Genomic DNA, 20,437 nt, shown 5'->3' on the forward strand with positions numbered 1-20,437 from the left:
CCCCTTTTTCCTGCTCCCCCCTGGTGACTGTTGTGACCCTCACCCACATCACCCCACAGTGTCCCCCCCTTCGAGGGGCTGTTCCTTGGGCTAAATTAACTCTATCCCTGTGAAAACCAGGACAAGCACCGTGTGCTGGTATGAGGTGGCCTCCCAAAGCAGCGATGCACAGTGACCAGAGGGCAACAGGACTCTGTCCCAGCCCCACAGCACACCTGTGACAGCCCAGGAGGGGCTGTGCTGAGCTCCCCAGAGGGGACCACACCAGACATGAGCATCCCAACAGTACAAGGCCTTGTACCTGTCATGCCCCCACAATGACCCAAACCATGCAGCAGAAGCCACTGATGGCCACCTGTGGCACCCAGGGCTCAACCAGCAAGAGCCCTTGCCTTGCAGGACAACCCCTGCTTCCCTGCAGGGCATGAGCATCAGCAGGGCCCATGGCAGCCCAGAAATAGGGGTCTCTGCTCCCCTCCTTACAACCACCAATGCCATATGGCCTAGAGCAGGACCCCCGGTGACACGAGAGCAACACAATGTATGGCGAAGCTTTACACTTAACAAAAGGTTAAAAATTTAAATACTCTCCAACTTTAGTGCAAGGCAAGCAATGATACCACAGGTCCAAGTAGGTGCTCAGCCCCCCTGGGGGGCCTGGCTCAGAAAGAGCAGAGGCAGCAGCACACGCACACACACGTGTGCACACACACACACACACACACAGAGAAGGGATGAGTTATTGCTCAGGACACAGCTAGGACAAGTGTGTACAAGAACGGACAGGACAAGCAGAGTGGAGGTGGGCTGAGCCCCGTGCTGTCCCTGGGGAAGGCTCCAACCCCTCCACTCTACCCTGCCCATGGGTGCAGGAGCTGTGCTGGCTCTCCAGGACCCCTGGGGACACACAGTAAGCTGGTCCCAGCCCACCTACTCTTGGGTCACAGCTCCACATGAACCAAGGAAGGGACATTCCCTTTACCACAGCTTTGCTTCCCGAGAGCAGGGTCCCTTATGTGTCTGCTCCTCCGACACCGAGCAGGGCCTCGAGACGGCAGCACCCCTGGTATGCACAGGTCCAGAGCTGGTGGAACCATGCTGGGACCATCCTGCAGCATGCTAGGGATCAGACCAACCCTTTGGATCCAGCAGCAGCAGGTACCGCAGGAGTGGCTGCATCCTGCTGTGCCAGGAGAGGGGCTGGAAAGGGGCTTGGGATCAGCTTGCCGGCAGCATGTGTGAAACGAGGCAGTAGGCAGCAGGATCCAGCAAGACAGGGAAGCGAGGACGAGGCAGTGACACTGCTGCCAGGACACAACGGGAGATGCTTTGGCACAGTGCTTTCCTGTGCCTCGGGGCTGAGCAATGGACTCCGCTGGAGCCAGGGATGCCTCAGCACGGCCAGAAAGGTCCAGGAAAGATGCTTTAGACACCTCAAGGCACAGAAGGCCTCTGCCCAGGACTCCCTGGAACAAAGCTGGGACTGTCACTCCCCCCATAGGAGGACATTTGTGCCTGTGACAGGGTGGGGGCACTGCAGGCCCCCACCTATAGATTAAAAACTGACATGTGATATGTACAGACCGACATATATAAATATACATCAAACCTGCGGTGCCACTTTGGCACCGTGGAATGTGTCAGCAGAGCTGCTCCAGCCTGGCCTTGGCCCACACTGGCATGATCCTTCCCTCCCACCCTGGGCCCAGGAGGGCAGCGGCAGCAGCACCATCCCAAGCAGCACATTTGGAAGTGTCCGGGTTTGTCTCAGGGCTTGCCCATGGACAGAGGCATCTCAGCCTGAGCCATGTGCTGCTGCCAGTTTTGGAGTCATCCTCACAGTCTTCAAATACAGACGTGTAAAGCTGTAAACAAATCCACCTTGTGGGGCCACTGCAGTCGTGTCCTTCAGGCTGGGCACTCGGAGAGGCAAGGGGGTCCCAGGGGCTGGAGAACAAGCTGTGCTCTACAGCCGAGTGGGCTCTTCCTCGTTGTCACCACAGTTTCCACAACAGTCCTGAAGTCAAAAGGGCAAGGAGAGGGAGGAGGGAGGGAGGGAGAGAGGAGCACAGCAAGCAGAGGGTGAGCACAGTCACACAACCCGGCCTACAGCTGCCCTCTGGCAGGGATGGGTCAGGCCCCCCATAGCCTGTGTGCAGGAGAGCTACATGGAGACAAGGACTGGAGGAGATCCCCCAGACTGCAGAGGAACAGTACAGCTGCATCTGGGGGTTCAGCCCCTGGCAGACAGACTGGTGAGCAGACAGCTGGCTAGTTCAGAAGCTGTGAGGAAGCTGGACTCTGGGGACTGCAGCCACCCACAGAGACAGCTCAGTGCCAGCTCAGGCGCTCAGCCCCGCTCAGGGTTCAGCCAGCTGTGGAAGTAGCTGAAGCCCTTTTTGCTGAAATGGGAGTATGAGCATGGGGCAATGCCAAACCCTTCACAGTTTCTCAACCTTTCTGTGTGTCCTGGACATCCAGAGAGGAGTGAAGGAAACTTCCCACAGCCCCCCGGGAGCAAAGCTCCCAGCAGCTGCAGTGCAGGGGCAGCTTTGGCTCAAGCTGAGGGCAAGGCCTTCCCCACAAAGGCAGCAAGAGCAGGGAAGCGGGATTAGTGGCTCAGGGGGCAGTTAGAACAACAAGCAGAATGTGCTCTGCCAGGGGAAGGGGACACTGAAGGACAACACTCCTCTCTCCCAGATCTTGCCATGTCCACGGGCCACCAGGTATTTCCCTGAGCAGAGCAGCCAGGAGTGACTGCTCACCTCTGGAAAGAGAAAACACGTGGGAAATCACAGCTCAACCCCTGCTACAGGCAGCTGCCCATCCTCTGGCAGGTCCTCCTGCCTTGGGAAAGGCCGGGTATCCCCAGAGCTGGCTCTGGCTAGGGCAGCCCATTGAACCGTGAAGCACAGCTCAGAGCTTGGCATCAGGAGTCAGCAACGGGTGGCTGAGTGGGTCCAGAGCCAACCATGCTGGAGTCCCACAGCTGCACACAGCTGTTGAGAGGCTTTGCCAGGCTGGGAAAGAAGGCAAACACTGTTCCAGGAAGAGGAGACAGGCAGATAAGCAAGCCCACAGCAGCTGCAAGACATTTCTGTTCTCCTCATCCCTTGAAAGAACTGCTCTCTGCCTGGCTCAAGATCTGGCAGAAGTGCTCTGGGGAGCCCATTCCAAGAGCAATGCCTTGTTCAGGGATGGTATTATTCATGCAGGAAGAGAGATGACTTACTATTTTAATGCCTTCAACATCCTTCTGCCTGTGTGACTCCAGCACATTTAGCCAGGACACTCTTTCCCAGCATGGGGAGTGCCAGCCAGGTGAGGGTTGGCTCCCTGCAGCCTTGCACGAGTGCCCCCGAGAGCCCTGAGGTCCAGCCACCCAAAACTAAGGGAGACTTCGCCTGCTGCCCTCTCTTGCCAGACCTGCCTGGCACATGCAGGAGCAGGCTCAGTGCTGCTCAGGGACTGGCTGAGGAAGGAAACACTGGGCAAACTCTTACCTGTCTGCTGAACAAGCGCTGGAGTAACCCTTTTTTGGGCTGTGGAGAAGGCTGCCCTTTCCAGTCCAGGTCTGGGGGCACCGTGCCATCTGTGCTAAAGACGTTCAGCTCCTTAAAACACTCCGTCTCGATCATCTGGAAAAGGGCAAAGAAAGCTGCAGCAACTGTTACACAGAGCCCATCACTGAAGGCCTGACAGTGTGAGAGCAGCAGGGACAGCACAGACCTTGCAGGACCCTGCACTTGGCTGTGGTGGGCACAAGCAGGAGCAAAGACCTACCTCGTTCTGCCAAGGAATGGGCACACTTCCTGTGGCAAACTTCTGGTAGAAGTCATTGTCTGTGGGCTCCAGCTCCACTCCTTTCACTGTGGAGAATTGCTCGATGTCCAGAACATCCTTGCAGTAGATGGCTTGGGGCTAAACAGCACAAAGATTGCTCTAATGCCAGGCTTCACCTTGACATCACCACCTCCAATAACTGTGGCTCGTGGCCAAGCCCAAGCCCCTTCTCCCTGCAGCCCTGAGCATGCTGGACCCCCTTTTGCCAGGTTCCAGAAACAAGAGGGAAAGGATGGGCCTCATCTCCTCAGGTGAGCCATGCCAGTGCTCCCACTTCCCTTGACAGAACCAGTGACTGAAAAGGTCGGGATCGAGACAGGCACTTACATCTGGCTTGAAGGGAGGGTCCAGCATGCCTGCTTCCAGCCTCCTGAAGTTGAGGTGTTTGAAGAGAGGGTGTTCCTTCACTTCCTTGGCCCCAGCTCCTCGGCACCCCAGGCGCTCCAGAGGGTCTTTGCACAGGAGCTGCAACACAAAGTAAACCAGTGTCCCGGGTGAAGAGCATTCCATGCAGGAGCAGCCCTGGGTTCCTGCAGTAAGTCTCTAGGGGGACAGCACAGGCCTCTCAGGCAGCTGGGAGAGCAAGCAATTAAGGCACTCTGGACCCTCCTGTGCTGCCTTATCAGAGACAAGGGAACCTGGCTGCCACTGCTGCAGGGAGCAGCCAGGATGTTCTGCTGTGTACAAGGAGGACTGGGATGCACACACTCGTACCATGGTGCAGAGGGAGCGGGCGCAGGGCGAGAACTTCTCCGAGTACTCCTCCTGCACTTCCTTCACCAACCGCTCCACCTCCTCCCGCTTGATCTTCTTCTTGCGCTGCTGGAAGGGGGACTGTCCCTCGATCATCTCGTACACCAGGCAGCCCAGAGCCCACCAGTCCGGGCTGAACGTGTAGCGCTCGTTCTTCACCACCTCCGGAGCTACATGGGAGCAGGGTCAGGGATGTGTGAGGGTAGGGAGGGACTGTGTGCAGCCAGAGGCCACTTTTGGATTAAACCAGGGTCACTTACCCATGTAACCAACTGTCCCCACCCGGCCCTTGATTGTTTGACCCTCTGGCACATGCACAGCTAGTCCCAGGTCTGAGATACGGATGTGACCTGCACAGAGGAAGGGGCAAGTTAACAGGACAAGGTCAGGGGGCAATGTTTGAAGCTGCCAAGAACACAGGATAACCCTGGTTCAAGAAGAGGAAGAAAGAAATCAGGCCCAGGGCTTCTCTTGACCCTGCACTCACCGTGGTCATCCAGTAATATGTTCTCTGGCTTCAGGTCCCTAGGAGGGAAGGGACTCGATTAGCAAGAAGCCTGTTGTCAAAGCAAAGGACACAGGCAACAGCCACATTTCAGCAAGTCCCAGATAAGCAGCAGTGGGATCCAATGCCCCTGCCTTGGGCACAAAGATAACCTTCCCCTCACCTTCTGCCCCAGAGCTGGCCCTGCAAGTTCTCCCCTCCTGGGGAGCGGCGACACATGACAACCTTCATGTTATGTTCATGACAACCTTGCTCTGCAAGGCAGCAGTGAGCCTGAGGATGATTCCCTCTTTGCAGGTGCAGAACTCACTACAGGGCAACCCATGCAAGAGAGAAGGAGCAGAGGCTTCTCTGCTTATCCAGCCCCAGGGCAAGGCACAGGGTAGGACCAGAAGGGGTTCCCTGGTCAGTGTTTAGCCATGCTATCCTAACACTGCATCACACAACCCAGTTGAGTACAGTCAATACAGTCCATCAGCTTGTTCTCCCTCCTGCCCAGCTCTTGAGCCACTGGGGCAGCCTACCCTCCTTTGTTCTAGTGTCAATACTGCTGGGGAGTTCAGTGCCTGCCCTGAGGCATTCACAGCATGATCACATCCTGTTCTTGGCGATCATTTACCAGCACAGGGAAGCCAAGCTAAGCTCTCCCCGTCTCCCACGAGATCAGCTTTCTGTTCCCAATTCCTCTCACTCAGCTCTGTGCTGCTTTCAAGCCTGAGCTTATTTTCTTGAGCAGACAGATCCAGCTGGGCTGGTAAGAGCAGCAGGAAACCCTCTTGCTTCTACAGCCCCTACAAGCTCTCCCAGCAGGGACCAGAGAATACACACCTGTACACTATCCTCTCCTGGTGCAAGTCCTCGAGGCCACAGCAGATCTCAGCAGCATAGAAAGCTGCCCGGGGCTCCTCGAAGCCAGCCTCTCCCATGTGGTAGATATGGAACTTGAGGTCCCCTCCATTCATGAGGGTCAGCACTAGGCAGAGAGCATCTTTAGTTTCATATGCATAGGCTAAGCTCACCTGCAATTCAGGGCAGAAAGGCTGTTAGAAGACACAGCTGGAAGAGGGAGGTGCCCACACTCCCATGGGTACTTTGCCACCCAAGCAGCCACTCACAGGCTCAGGACTGGGCCTTTGCCAGCAGAGGAGGAACTGTGCAAACCCAGGGAGGACATGGCAGTGCCCAGCAGTCCCAGCACATCCCTGGTGTTCCTCAGACAGGGAGGACACTATCTCCCTGAGCCAGAGCTGCTCCCCTCCAGGGGCAGGCAGCACTGAACAGCAACACCGGGGCAGTGTCTGATGAACCCTTCACAAAGGGAGGTTCAGGCTGTTCACACCTCAGTGCATCCAGGTAGAGCTCTCTACCACACAGCTCAGGGCTGAGTTCCTGCCCACCCCGCTCTCTGGAGAAACAGCACTGTTTTATTGTGCCTCAGAGGTCACAAAGGCACCTGTCACGCCAGATGGGTGTTTGGGGCTGACTTTGGGAGCATTTATAGCACGTTGTGGAGGCAGTAGGAGGTCCTGCCAGACTGCAGCCTTGTGAGAGACCTGCAGCCACCAGGCAGGGCCTGCTCCTGCCTCTCCACACTGGGTGAGGAGCACAAAGGAGCCAGGCCAGCCGGCTGGAGGAAAAATCAACTACTGCAGCAAAGGGAGAGCAATTCCTATGTACTTACTACAAACCTACTGTTCACTTTTTCCAGGATCTGTTTTTCATTCAGGGCCATGGCTTCTCCTTTCCTCTTTTTGATCCGTTTCTTCTCCAGTTTCTTGCAGGCATACATCTTTCCTGTGGCACGCACTTGGCAGGCACAAACCTGGAGGGGGGACAAGGCTCAGTACCCTCCTGTTACCATTTCCAAGGTGGGGGTCTAGGTTCTGCTCTCAAGAAGAGGCACAGGAAGGCAAAGATGCTCCTATCTCTGCTCCTCACCCTGAGGTTAGTGAGAAGCCCATTCAAAGCAAGGACACAGGGAGCAGTGACAGCTCCAGATGTCACAGAGAAGCAGCAGAGAGCTCTGATGCCTCTAACACCTGGTGTCTGGGAAGACAGAAGGCCACTCCAGAAACAGGAGGAGGCCTGATAGTGACAATTTTCAGGAGTGCGGTTCTCCCTGTCAAGACATGGGGAGCAGATCTGACCCTGTTCAGGCAGCAGCAAGCACCACAGGGCTCGTGCTACCTACCCTGCACAACACCTCCCACACCTCCAGCATCTGGTGAGAGGTGAGTTCCTCCCCTCTTGGAGGGGAACTGACAGGTCACACAATGCCCAGAACACAGCAGTACCCAGCACAGAGCCCCCACAGCCCACACAGGCAGGTGCTGGAGCAGCCTATGGCACCTTGATGGCCAAGCCAGGTCTGCCTCTGACAGCAGGCAAAGTGGCTGCCTGGTACCCTGAATGGAAAGGAAATGGTGGTCACTCACCTCGCCAAAACCGCCCTTACCCAGCACACGGTACTGGCGGAAAGTGTTTTTGGTCACTGGCTGCCTGTGAGGGAAAGGAAACCAGAGTGAGATGGGAGCTGGGAGAGAGCAGGGGCTGAAGCCCAAACTGCCCCCACACTCTGGCCTGAGAGACTGTGGCTCACCCCAAACCCCAACCCCCTGCACAAGCAGACCTTGCTTCCCTGTGAGGCAAGCAAGGCTGGGGCTGCTCATGGTACATGTCCCTGAAGGGCAGCAAAGGCCAGGCCCTTGGCTCCTGCCAGGGTCCAGCATGGGAAGGAGTCCAAGGGACCCCTCAGGCAGCCTATGTGAGGAGGGTGCAAGTTTCCCAAAGCAGGGAGTGTTACCGTTCCAGCCATTTCCACTGTAGGAAGCGGTTGAAGTACAAGCTGTCGAGGTAGTCGGCAAAGGGAGCCACGCTCAGGTAGTCGTGGATAAGCCTAGGAGAGAGCAGAGCCAGCATGGTTCCTGAGAGCTGATCACAGCCATGGAAAAAGCCAGCAGCCCAAGGAAAGAGGAGGTGAACAGCCCCAAAAGCCTGTTTACTTTGGCATCCCCTCACCCAGCCTGGTGCTAAATTCACCCACATAGCCCCAACCCAGAAAGCCCCCCCTCCATGCTCAGCCTGACGCAAAAGGAAGGCGCGTTGGAGGTACCACTGTAACAAACACAGCACCCTGGGACTGGGCTGGCACTGCTAATTGTGGCCTTCTGACACCAGCCCGGGCTGCGGGACAAAGGGGGACAATGGGGTTCTGCAATTGCCCCTCTGCTCACAGGGCAACTGCACACACAGGCTGTAATCAGCTGGTAGCAATATTCAGCACCAGGCGCTGAGTTGTTCACTGTCAGATGAATATCCAGCACAAAAGGCCACAGGGGATCCTGCTGGAGAGAGCTAACTGCCTCGGAGAGCCGTGCCAGGGCTGCGCAGCGGAGTGAGGAGCCTTAGACACAGTGTCTAGACTGGAGACATGCATCAAGGAGAAGCGGATGGGCTCTCCCCTTTCAGAGTTTGCCAAGTGCAGGCAGGGCCCAGCCCGGAGGCTCTGCATTCAGACATGACACTGGTTACCACACACGGAGCTAACGCTCCCCAGAAGGCTGCAGCAAAGGTGTTGCCACAGCCCTGCACTCAGTTAGGCAACGTGCTCAGCTCCCGTGCAGGGAGGGGTGGAGGCCGTAAGCCTGGTTTACCCAACAGCTTCCGCTTTGCAACCAGAGCCAGGACCTCAGCCAGTGCTTCTGCCATGGGAACAGAGGTGACCTTAGTCCCCTGCAGCAGCAGCCAGTCTAACTCAACCACAACAGCCACATCTGTGGCCAGCAGGAGAGGACAGCTGGCACAGGACTGCAGCCATCAGCTCTGCTCGACGGGAGCCTATGACATCCTGGCACAACACTGGCAACAGCATTGCCTCATGCTGAAACAGGGTCTTCCCAAATGGCAACTCAGACCCATGGCAGGCTGAGAGGAATGATGGGTTTCTGCAGCAGCTTGTGGCTCTCAAAGCACAAGTTCCTTGCGCTCGCTTTCCTGTTGCTGTGCTGCAAATTGCTTGCCCAAAACTCCCCAGGCTCCAGCCTTAGCACTGGGCCTCCCTCTCCCGGAGGAAGGGACCACGAAGGACAAGGCGAGACAGTTGCAGCATCAACCCTGTGCCATCTGTGACCTGCAGGCAGGCCCAGCCCTCCAACTTACTTAGTGCATTCCTTGAAGAGCTCCTTGGAAGGTTCCTGCTCCAGCCTCTCACAACAGGCACCCACCAGCTGCGAGGGAACTTCAGGCACATGGTCCTCACTCTGGGGACAAAGGGGTGGAGTTAGACATAGGGGGGAGAGCCCAAGGGTCCTGCCAGGAAGAAGCCCATAGGAACAGCACACAGGTGCTGATCTGCTTTAGGGGCAGTGGGCAAAGCAGTGTGGTGGCTTGGGAAGTGGTGGGGTGGCTCAGCATGTTGGCTGCGCCAGGACATGGGCAATGATAGCTGTTGCCTCTCCAACTGCTCTACCCTTGCAGGCAGCAAACACAACCCTCTTACTCACGTTTGGCTTCAAGTACTTTTCAATCAGGTCCTGCCCGCACTCCTTCCGCTTCTCATCCGGAGCCACTTCGTACCCCGCCTGCACAAAGCAAACAGTGTGAGCAGCAGGTCCAGCCAGGAACACAACCTTGCTACTGGGCAACAGCTGCAGAGCCACAACACCCTCTGCCTAAGGCTTCCCATGCTTTCCTCAAAAAACAGGTCTCCAGCAAACAGCTCCCTAAGCAAAGACCCAGCCCTCTCTAAGAGAAACAGCAACACACAGGTTTTTCCTCCAGGAAAACCCTATGTGCCCAGAAGTACCTGGCAACTGCTGGAGCATCCAGGGCCAACCAGCTCATGCCCAGGGTGCCAAGAACATCCCTGCCTCCTCCAATGAAGAGTTTTGCTCTTACCACAGCATCCAGGAACTTGACGCAGCGGGACAGCTCCGGACGCGTCTCGCAGAACTGCCGGAAGAGCATTTTCCCAATGGGCTGCTTCTCGCACAGGCTGTGGTAGTCCCGATCTGCAAATGTGGAGATCACTCACTGCCAAATCCCAAAGAAGCAGTCCCAGCCCATCACCCCAGCCAGGTAGTGGTGGGGGAATTGTGATCTGACAGGTCCCACCACCCTGAGACTCCTAGGAGAGCGAAATGTACCAAGTGGGACAAGGGATGTTACTGAGGTTTTACATTCCCCTATGGAAGACCCTCTTCCCTGGAGAGGATTGACCTGTTGTTCTGTTCAACCTGCCCCTCTTGTTTCTAGCAAGGGACTTTTGGATCTCCTACTTGCCTGGAGGCTCTTTTCTCCTGTCTCCATAGAGATCAACTGACTACTCCAGACACACAACTTTCCTTGGAACACAAGGAACACACCAAGGTTATTCCAAGGCAGATCTTCCAGGCCAGGACTTGCTCTGATGACTCTTACAAAGCACTGATATTTCCAAAGGCCCTGATGGAAGCAGCAGCATCAAAACTGAAGGCACCATCCCCACAGATGTCCTGTTGATGGGCACACAGCAATCAGACATCCCCACTCCATGGGACAGCTGCTTGCTTGTACATCAACTCCTACTGCCCTCCAGAGCTTGAGGATTCTTTCCTACCTCTCTCTGAAGTCTGGCAGACCAGGCACAAACCCTTTTGACTATCCAGAGCATTTCCAGTTCTCTGCTTTTTTCCTCCCCTTCCACTCACAAGGTGTTGTCTGACCGCGGGCCAGAACACATTTCTGTGACAGCCACTGCCACTGATGGCTGTGGGCTGCCTGGGGTGCAGATGTGCAGCCATCCAGGGGATCCCAGCGCTGGGTACTCCCAGCCTTTCTCTCCCCATGCAGCAGTTTCTCCTGAGGAAGCTGCAGCTTCCTGAGGGTGCAGGGCAATGCAGAGCCGGGCGGGCTGTGGTGGGGGAGGAGGTCGCCTCGCCAGCTCCACCGCACCAGCTGGTTTCCTTGTGTCTGCAGGGGAAGGAGTTCCCTTCAGCTGGGGAGGACCAGAGTTTGCTGTCGGCGAGATCAGAAGCTTTCGGCTGCCCTGGTTGCTGCCCAGGCTCACAAGAGGTTACTCTTTGTGGTCAGGGCACAAAAAACTTAATTCTGCAGCGGGCAACCAGCCCACCATGCCCACAGTCCTGCCAAGACTCTGGAATAGGAAAGAAATGCCTTTCTAGCAGAGTGCAAGGTCAAAAGAAAGACAACCTTGGCCAAAAAGTGCCTAAGCATGAGGAACAGGGGCATCTCTCCCATGGGAAAACCAAGCAAAACAGCTGCCACCTGGGTCAGAGCACTTCTCATGTGCCTCTCCAAGGGGAACTGAGACACGGGTGGTGACAGCCAGGGACGGGAAGGACTCGCTTCCCAAATCTTCACAAGATCACTGTCCCAGACAGCAGGACAGCAGAGACAGAGACCACCAGCACTCACTGCTGGCAAACAGGTAAAGTTCAGTGCTGGAAAACATGTCATGACAGGCAGGGGAAGGGTGGCTACAGGCAGGATGGACAAAAGCTCAGGGAAAGCCCTGCTGAGTGCACACAAGTCAGAGGCAAGTGGGGCTTGGGGTCAAGATGGGAGGTGTAAGGAGAGCCATGTTCAGCTCTCAGACCGTGCTCCAGAGAGGCAGCCAGCAGCAAATCCAAGGTGGGAGTCTCCATACAGCTACACCCGGCTGTGAATCTGGTCCTGTGGGGTGTGGCAGAGGGAGGTGGTACACAGCCTGCACTGGACTGCTGTGAGCTTGAAGTTACAGTGTAGATGAGGAAGGTTGAGTGACTCCAAGTACTACAGTCACATGTGCCCCTAAACGGAGGCATCCTTCTCCTTGGGGCTACCAGGAATTGGAAAACCTGGGCAGGGCAGAATTGGGAATCCAAACCCATTCAGTTCAGTGACATTTTTTCAGAAACAGGGCCAGTGCTGTGCCACTCCCCAGTTGGCAGCTGAATCTGGACTAAAAACTTAAACAAGTTCTCCTCTTCCCAGGAAGTAGAGCATTCCCACCCTCCGTGCCCCAAAACAATTCACAGGATCTCAGGACCAAGCCTGCTGCACAAACAACATTAAAACCATGAAGAGTACAAAGTGCAGTATGAAAATGATAGGCTGAGCCCTGCCCAGTTCTACAGTTCTCACCCACAGCAAGAACCCAGTTTTGCCTGAGAAGAGCTGCTGCACCAGTGTTAGAAGCTGAGGTCTATGGAGCAGAGCTGAATCCAGCCAGGAAGAACAGAGGATGGTAGCAGGACCTTTGTTATTTATGCAAAGGCATCCCAGGGGGACACCCCAAAACTCTGCAGCACCAAGCAGTCTGTTTGCGCAGAGGCGATGTATCTCTAGTGAAGCTCATCACAATCTTGGGCGTGTGTGGGTACATCATCAGGCACTATCCAGCAAGCACCACACAGCTGTGACTTACCCACCTGTCATTTCTTCCCTACACCCTGAGCTCCAAGCAATCTTGGCTGGGATTTGCCCTGTTACAGGTCCCTCACATTCCTGGGTCTCAATCAGGGGTGCACAACACCCACACACCCACTCGCCCACCGGTGCCGGTGTCTCACCGAGGGTTTGCCGGAGATCCTCGCAGAGGCTGATGTGGGGGAACTGCAGCATCTGGCGCCATTTCTTGCTCTTGCCTTTCCGGTTTCCTCCACCACCTGGGGAGCACACAAAATCACACCATGACTTAGGAAGCAAGGGTGTCCCACTGCAGCCTCACCATGCCAGGAAAGGAGCCTCCCTCTGGCTGGGCAAGGAAAACAAGACCAAAGTGGTACCACCGTATCCTAGTGGGACAAGAGTGTTGGAGCCTCAGTTGCCAGAGGGAATGGGCAGACCAACCTCTGATCAACAACACGAAGACCTTTCATGGTGGGAGAACCACAGCAGGGGCAGGAGTACCCACAGCCACAGGTTACTCTGTGCCTGCACTGGAGTTCTTGGCTCCCAGGCCTGTCCTCAGCACCTTTGCATAACTGATCACTTCTTCAGGCCATGCCTTGCTTGGTGTGAAGCTCTTCCTGCTGCAGTAATGATGTTCATGCCACCTACTCATTCCAGACTGATTGCTTACTCCAGGGAGGGGCTCTTAGAGGGAGGACATGAAGCTGGGAGACAGGAATTCCTGCTCTAATCCTGGCTCCAGACAACTCGATGGATTGCCTGGGGCTCATCACTTCAGTTTCCCACCTGTGAAGTGGGGACACTCCCACCTTTCTCCAGAGATAAGCCAGCCTCAGAAAATCCAGATCCAAGAACCAGGTATTATTCCAGCTTCAGTTGCTGGAGTAAATACCCAGTGCTGTAGGATGGGGTGGGAAAGTTTCTAGATAGACCAAAAAATTTACATCAGAGCAATCATTAAATACTGAAATACTGATTGCTGTGATCAGCCAATCTCCACGGATTGCTTTCCCCCTTGTCCCAGTGCCAACACACACTCAATTTCCCACTTCCCTTTGGAAAAACATTAAACCACCCTGCCAGAGTGGTCGGGCAACAAGAGTTGGGCCGAAGGCCGGGCTTTCTGAAATTGTGGAGGGGGTTGAACATAATTTATTTGCTCTTGAGAAACACTTTCATAACACTTTCCTCCACTGCAGAAGCAATTCAGCCCCAAACCCTAGACACAGTCCCCTGGCATCCAGCTCCCTGTGCCGCAGGAGGCCCTGGATGGACAGGCAGGTGGGATGGGGCCATCCTGGCCAGCCTGGAGTGGGGCCAGCCCCAGGTCCAGGCCCCTGGCACACCGTGCGCTGCATCTGCCCTGCTCCAGCAGCTGGGCTGCACGATTGTACAAACTCAGGAAGGAAGTGACTCAAGGGTAAGCAGGGCTGGAAGAAACCAGCGGCGCAGACACCTTCTTGTCAGCCCCAGCCTGCGACAATGGAGCGGATGGGGACAGCGGAACGAGGGCAGGGGAGGACAGGCCACTCTCACCCCAAGAGAGCTCAAGGAAAGGCAGAGGAGAGCCCCACAGCACCTGGAGGTTGCATTTCCTTGAGTTGTTTGCTTTGAAAGGAGGCTCCAGTGTCCTTCACGCACGGTTCTCCCCCGCCCTCCCAGCCAACTGCCCAGCAGGGAACTGGGCTCCCGCACCCCAATCTCCCAGCACCCCCGTTCTGGGGATGGGGCAAGGGCTGCCTCCACCCAGAGCTCACCACGAGGGAGCTCCAGGGCTTGGTGATGGATGAGAGCTGGTCTGTTGTCCCTCTGGCAGAGGGCAAGGGTGACAAGGGGGAAGGATCTTTAACCTCCCCTGGGCCAAACCAAATGTAAGGCATGGTCATGCTGTGGCAGCAACTGAAGATGGTTGTCAGCAGCCCCCCAGCATGTCACAACTCAGCCCTGCACTCCCACACCAGACTAGGAGGCTCCAAAAAGGCTGGGATGGAGCAGAGGACCCAGTGCTGTCAGATCTGGCCAGCAAAGTGTCTGTGTCCTGTTATGGAGGCTGTCAGAGATCACCCCAGTGGCCACCACGGCCACCCAGCCACAAGTGGGAGGGCCATGGACAGGTAGCATGGCCACCTACAGCTCTCACAGCCCAGGAACTGCTGGGCAGAGTGTTTCTGCCAGATGAGGGATTGTTTCTGCCTGCAAACTGCCCACTGCTGCTGAGGGAGAGGCACCAGAGGGGCACCAGGAGGGACCACAGCAACCATCGGGCATCTCACGCTGCATCAGCGCCCAAACTCTGTTCTTCAAGGGTAAAACAGGAGCCAGTCTCCAGGTCACTCCGTGTGGAGCTGGGCCTTGTGCCTGGAGGTCACAAATGTTGCTGTTTAGTTTTGAACCAAACCTTGCCACCATAAACCTGAACGTCATGATCACTGTGCAACAAGTACTTACACTGAGCCTGGTTGTCAAGCAGCTCAGAAATGCTCCTGCCCATGCAAACTTAATTTCACTGCTCTTTGCTCCCACCAAATCTAATCTCCAAAGCCCTCTAACTGGATTTCAGTGGGTCTCCCAGGCTCCAGGATGGCTCAGTCTGGCCAGGGGGCGACTGCACTTCCCCACCACTGTGATCTAATGAACTCCTCGAGGCCTGGCTGAGGCAGATCTTCTCTGCACAGGACCAGGGTCCTGTGTGACACTTCCCATCCCCTCCTGAGGCTCCTCCATGCAGCTCCCCTGTGCCTTCAGGACAGCCCTGCTGCTGGAGCTCTGGGATCCAGCTGTGACCCCTGGAGCCGTGGGAGAGCTCTGGGAGCCCAGCAGACCCAGGGCCAGGCCCGGTGTGAGGGTGGTGGACGGGCGGGGCTCCCCACCGCAGTTTCGGGACCGGCCCGTGTGTGGGAAGCAGCACTTTTATAAGCTTGAAATCAACATTTTTTTTTTTTTTTTCCTCCTCCAACACTCAAAGCCGTCTCTCCTCCTGCGCCAGAGGGGCAGGAGCAGCCCCTGGAAGGGGCATGGCGAGGGTGCAGATGGGGAGGTTTGAACACGGAGAGGCAGCAGGGAGGCCTGAGAGGGATCTCAGCACCCCCAGATGGGGGCTCAGCACCCCCAGACGGAGCTCAGCACCCCTGGGAGGGGCTCAGCACCCCCGGGAGGGAGTTCAGCACCCCTAGATGGAGGTTTAGCACCCCTGGGAGGGAGTTCAGCACCTCCAGAAGGAGCTCAGCACCCCTGGGAGGGAGATCAACACCCCAGAAGGAGCTCAGCACCCCTATATGGAGGCTCAGCACCCCTGGGAGGGAGCTCAGCACCCCTGGAGGTGGCTCGGTACCCCCGGAAGGGGCTCAGCACCGGGCGCCAGGCAACCCCCGCGGCGGACAGAGGGAGCCGACTGCCCAGTGGCGACCGTTACCTCCGTTACCAGCCCGCGCCGCACCTCCCCGCTAACTCCTCGAGGCCTGGCTGAGGCAGATCTTCTCTGCACAGGACCAGGGTCCTGTGTGACACTTCCCATCCCCTCCTGAGGCTCCTCCATGCAGCTCCCCTGTGCCTTCAGGACAGCCCTGCTGCTGGAGCTCTGGGATCCAGCTGTGACCCCTGGAGCCGTGGGAGAGCTCTGGGAGCCCAGCAGACCCAGGGCCAGGCCCGGTGTGAGGGTGGTGGACGGGCGGGGCTCCCCACCGCAGTTTCGGGACCGGCCCGTGTGTGGGAAGCAGCACTTTTATAAGCTTGAAATCAACATTTTTTTTTTTTTTTTCCTCCTCCAACACTCAAAGCCGTCTCTCCTCCTGCGCCAGAGGGGCAGGAGCAGCCCCTGGAAGGGGCATGGCGAGGGTGCAGATGGGGAGGTTTGAACACGGAGAGGCAGCAGGGAGGCCTGAGAGGGATCTCAGCACCCCCAGATGGGGGCTCAGCACCCCCAGACGGAGCTCAGCACCCCTGGGAGGGGCTCAGCACCCCCGGGAGGGAGTTCAGCACCCCTAGATGGAGGTTTAGCACCCCTGGGAGGGAGTTCAGCACCTCCAGAAGGAGCTCAGCACCCCTGGGAGGGAGATCAACACCCCAGAAGGAGCTCAGCACCCCTATATGGAGGCTCAGCACCCCTGGGAGGGAGCTCAGCACCCCTGGAGGTGGCTCGGTACCCCCGGAAGGGGCTCAGCACCGGGCGCCAGGCAACCCCCGCGGCGGACAGAGGGAGCCGACTGCCCAGTGGCGACCGTTACCTCCGTTACCAGCCCGCGCCGCACCTCCCCGCTCCCCTCCAAAGCCGGCGTGCCCGGAGAGACCGCAGGGCCGATCCCCGGAGGGCGGCACCGCCTTGCCACAGCCCGGGCCTGCCGCCACGCCGGCCCCGGCGTCGCCGGCGCTCACCTTTCGCGGGCCTTGAGCAGGACCGGTGTTGGCGACGATGTTCTCCAGCTCCATGGCCCGGCGGCGGCTCCGGCCCCGGTCTTCCGCGCCCCGTCCGTCGCTCGGCCCGCGCCCGCCCCGCCCCAGCCCCCGCCGCCTGCCGAGCCCCGCCCCCGCGCACGACCCGCCAATCCCTGGCCACGCTCCTCCCCGCGCCGCCCTCCACGTTGGCCCCGCGGGTTACAGGGGGGCGGGGGCGGGGGCCAGGTGAGCGCGCTGGCCATTGGCGGAACGCTGCCGGGAAGCGGAGGCGGGCCACTGATTGGAGTATGAGTTGTCACTCAGGGAGAGCCGGGAGTGGATTGGGCGAGCGGCAATGGCGCCGGCCACGAGGAGAGACCCGCCTCTTGCTGCATCTGATTGTTGAATGAGCTGCCATTCAACTGCAGAGTGGGTCGTGATAGGGTGTTCGGTAGGGGCGGGGCCGAGAGGCTCTATATGAGGGGCACTGGGGCTCTCCAAGGTCCTAGTGCCCCCCGTAAGGGAGCGTCCTGTTGTTGGTGCTCACACGAGTCTCTGCGGTCTCCTGTGCCCCCCTCGCAGAACCAGTTACGTGTTTTAGGGGATCTTCCCCGCTCTTCGTAGACGGGCGATTTGCTTCAATAAAGTCCGAGCGTGTGGCCGATGTTGGTTAACCCCGGTGTCAGGGGGTGGGTGACCTGAGCTGCGGTGCTGTGCCCGGTCTCCCTGGTCACTGCTGCCGTGGAGGTTTGGGTTTTCGTCACCCCCAGTGCAGCCTCTATTTGCTGGTGACTGGTGACTGAGCTCCCATCGGCTTCTTCCCACCCGTGGTTTGCTCCAAAAGCAATTTTTTTTTACTGGTGCTTTAATGAGCAGCAGCGTGATCCCGTCTGAAGAGAAGCTGCGGTGTGGAAACCTCTTCCCCCCTGATCCCCTGCAAGCAAGTCCTTAGTTTCCCTGCAGAGTTGGCTCGTACTCGAGCAGCCCTCGATGATCTATCAGCCTTGCAGGTGACCTGCCCACCTCCCTGCCTCTCCTGGGTGTAAAACGCCTCGTTAATCCTCTTAACCGAGTGGTGTCTGCCCTGCTTTGTACTCCTTCTGGCTTCCGAGTGAGGACGTCACCTCTGCCTTCCCACAGCCCTTGTCTCTTGCTCCAGCCCATGGGTGATGTCTCCTTCCTGCCCTCCCAGCAGCTGGTGGCAGCAGGGCTGCCGTAGCTGCGAGGTTGGAGGCGGTCAGGGTGTGGAGGAGAACACGGTGATGGGCAGGTCCCTCCATGGTCTCTGTCAATGGCAGCCCAGGCCCCCAGGCTCTGATCCCCGAGCAGGAGCAAAGGGATTCTGTCCTCAGGCTGTAGCAAGGTAGATAATAACACAAATTACACCAAACACTCATTGTCCATGCAGCTGGTACTGCCTGTGGTCCCCCTCAGTATCCACTGAAAATCAGCCATCACATCTTCTGGTTACAAACCTGCAGTGATTATGAGGAGGAGGAGGAGGATGCTTTGCCCTGCCACACCTTGGAGGTGATCTCCCTGTCACCCTGCCTGGAGGGATGAGCTCATGCTGTGAGCTTTCCTCTTTTAGAGCTTTCCTCTCAAAGTGGCACATGCTTATTTTGAACTTCAAAAGGAATGACTTTGTTTCCACCCCTTTCCACGATTAACCCTTGGGTTGCTATTTTCTGTTTCCTCCCAGATGATGTTTTGCAGCACAGCCACCAACAGGAGTCATGGGCCAAAGGGCACTGCCAGAGCAGCACCAGTGTCCAGGGGATCCTGATGTCCCCAACAGAGCGAGCAGCGGCCCAGGCAGTGGAACTGGCACTCTGCTTTTTATGTCTGTGGAAGGGACATGGCTGAAGAGGGCTCTGAACCCAAGCTTGTCTGGGGAGTAATTCGAAATAATCTTTGGAAATTGAAGAAACAGCCTGAAAACGCAGGATGGAATTCCAGACACAGGTGCTGCAGTTGGGCACCAGCAATCAGGACTTGGAGGGGAGCTGCTTTTGTGGTGGTACTGGGGTCACAACGGCTCACGAGCACAGCTCGTCATGCTCTGGTAGATGAAACAGACTTTACAAGCTTGAATGGAAATATCTGCTGCAGAGAGACAGAGCTATCTGCTCAACCCTCTGCGGAGGGGATGATGTGCTGAATGAGGATACAGCAGGGGATGCTTGGTGAGGGAGCTCTTCCTTAACACCCCAAGTACCACCTGGAGGGTAAGAGGGGACCAGGTGCTCCCACACCCCATCCAGCTCTCAGGATTTGATGTTGTGCACATCAGCCTGAAGATCCCTTCAGTGGCTTGCATGTTGCCCTAATGTGCAGGCAAGGCCTTGCCCGAGCAGGGAGGTGCCTGAGTGCCCCCACTCCAGCTGGTCCCTGGCCTCTCCTGCCCTGCAGCATCCCAGCGCCGTGTGCTCATGCCCAGGAGGAGGGATAGTGCCTGGTATCCTGTGCAGGGTGCATGGCCAGGGCACTGTGAGGGCCCGGGGTGCTGTCCACGGGGCTGGTGCCCCTCTGAGAGCCAGGCTGGCCAGGTCCCCACCAGTCACCCTCGTCTCCTGGGTATTTTTAGAAGCAAAGTGCTGTTTAATTGTGAAAAGGCAGCCACGGGAGGGGAAGCCGGGTGGCAGCGATAGGGCAGCTCCTTCCGCAGGCAGTGCCAGTTCAGCTCCAGCTGCCTCTGGGGGTCAGCGCCGGGCTCCATTCCAGCCCGATTCCACTGGGAACCTCTGCTGGCTCCAAAGCTCACACCATGAGCCTCCACACATGGGGCCAGCAGACATAGGGAATGGCTCAGGGATCCTCACCACAGCCAGGACCCCTATCCCGCTCAGCCCCCATGGGTTCCACAGCGAAGCTATGCTCACCCCAGTGGGGGCCAGCAGGGGCTGGTGGGGGCCAGTGTTCCTTTGGCTCCAGCTCCCAGGCGCCAGCGGCTGTTTTTAGCTGAGTTCAAGTCCAATGTTTTGAGATTTTCTATTTTGAGCAGCAAAGCTGAAGAAGTGGATCAGCCCCTGACCCCTGGGTGTCTGTGCAGAGTGAAGCAAGGAGTCAGGCAAGGCGGGTGTGGGGTGGCTTTTGCCCCTGGGGGAGTGTAGTTGTCCCTGGGTCTTCGCCCCACAGCTGCCTTCGTGGCCTCTTGCACGTCAGGCTGTGCCGGAGCCTGTTCCCGTGTGATCCCATCTCCCACACTCTCCCAAGAGAGGTTGGCCTTTCCGGCACTGAGATATCATTCCTCCTTTCTCTCCTGCAGCAAGATCCCAGTGAAGCTGCTGAGTAGGATGTGTGGTGTCCCACTCCAGACCCACACCCCTTGTACCCCACCATGGGTACGTGTGTGCCCCCACAGAGCCCCCATTACATGGCACAGCTGGAATGTCCCCAGGGGGCACAGCCTTGGCAGAGAGGCACAGGGCTCGGACTGGGCTGCTGTGGTAGCACGGCCAGTTCAGCTCAGTGCTGGTCACGCTGCCACATGGAGAGTTTTATCCCCCTGCAGCAGCTGTGGGGCCCATCCCCTGCTCAAGAGGATGCTGGGGGACATGCCTGGCAGTGGGG

At 57.4% G+C, this 20,437-nt stretch overlaps 1 protein-coding gene across 2 annotated transcripts; it reads right to left on the minus strand.

The window, feature by feature from the left end:
• Window positions 1–562: 562 nt before the first annotated feature.
• On the minus strand, window positions 563–16,937 carry GRK6 (G protein-coupled receptor kinase 6). Of its 2 annotated transcripts, none has more exons than XM_029960278.1 (16): window positions 16,868–16,937; window positions 12,652–12,749; window positions 9,998–10,110; window positions 9,604–9,681; window positions 9,260–9,360; window positions 7,905–7,997; window positions 7,537–7,600; window positions 6,783–6,923; window positions 5,930–6,120; window positions 5,084–5,121; window positions 4,857–4,946; window positions 4,558–4,766; window positions 4,171–4,308; window positions 3,784–3,921; window positions 3,504–3,638; window positions 563–2,017 (listed from the first exon to the last, which is right to left on the minus strand). In XM_029960278.1, the coding sequence occupies exons 2-16, from the start codon at window positions 12,701–12,703 to the stop codon at window positions 1,967–1,969; spliced, it is 1,632 nt and encodes a 543-aa protein (XP_029816138.1). In that variant the 5' UTR covers window positions 12,704–12,749; window positions 16,868–16,937; the 3' UTR covers window positions 563–1,966. The 2 variants fall into 2 exon arrangements, with proteins under 2 accessions (XP_029816138.1, XP_029816139.1); XM_029960279.1 differs by having other exon boundaries at window positions 563–2,767.
• Between the last annotated feature and the right edge of the window lie 3,500 nt (window positions 16,938–20,437).

Source organism: Manacus vitellinus, unplaced genomic scaffold (genome assembly GCF_001715985.3).
Source record: "Manacus vitellinus isolate BGI_N305 unplaced genomic scaffold, ASM171598v3 scaffold_25_pilon, whole genome shotgun sequence".
Taxonomy (NCBI): Eukaryota; Metazoa; Chordata; class Aves; order Passeriformes; family Pipridae; genus Manacus; species Manacus vitellinus.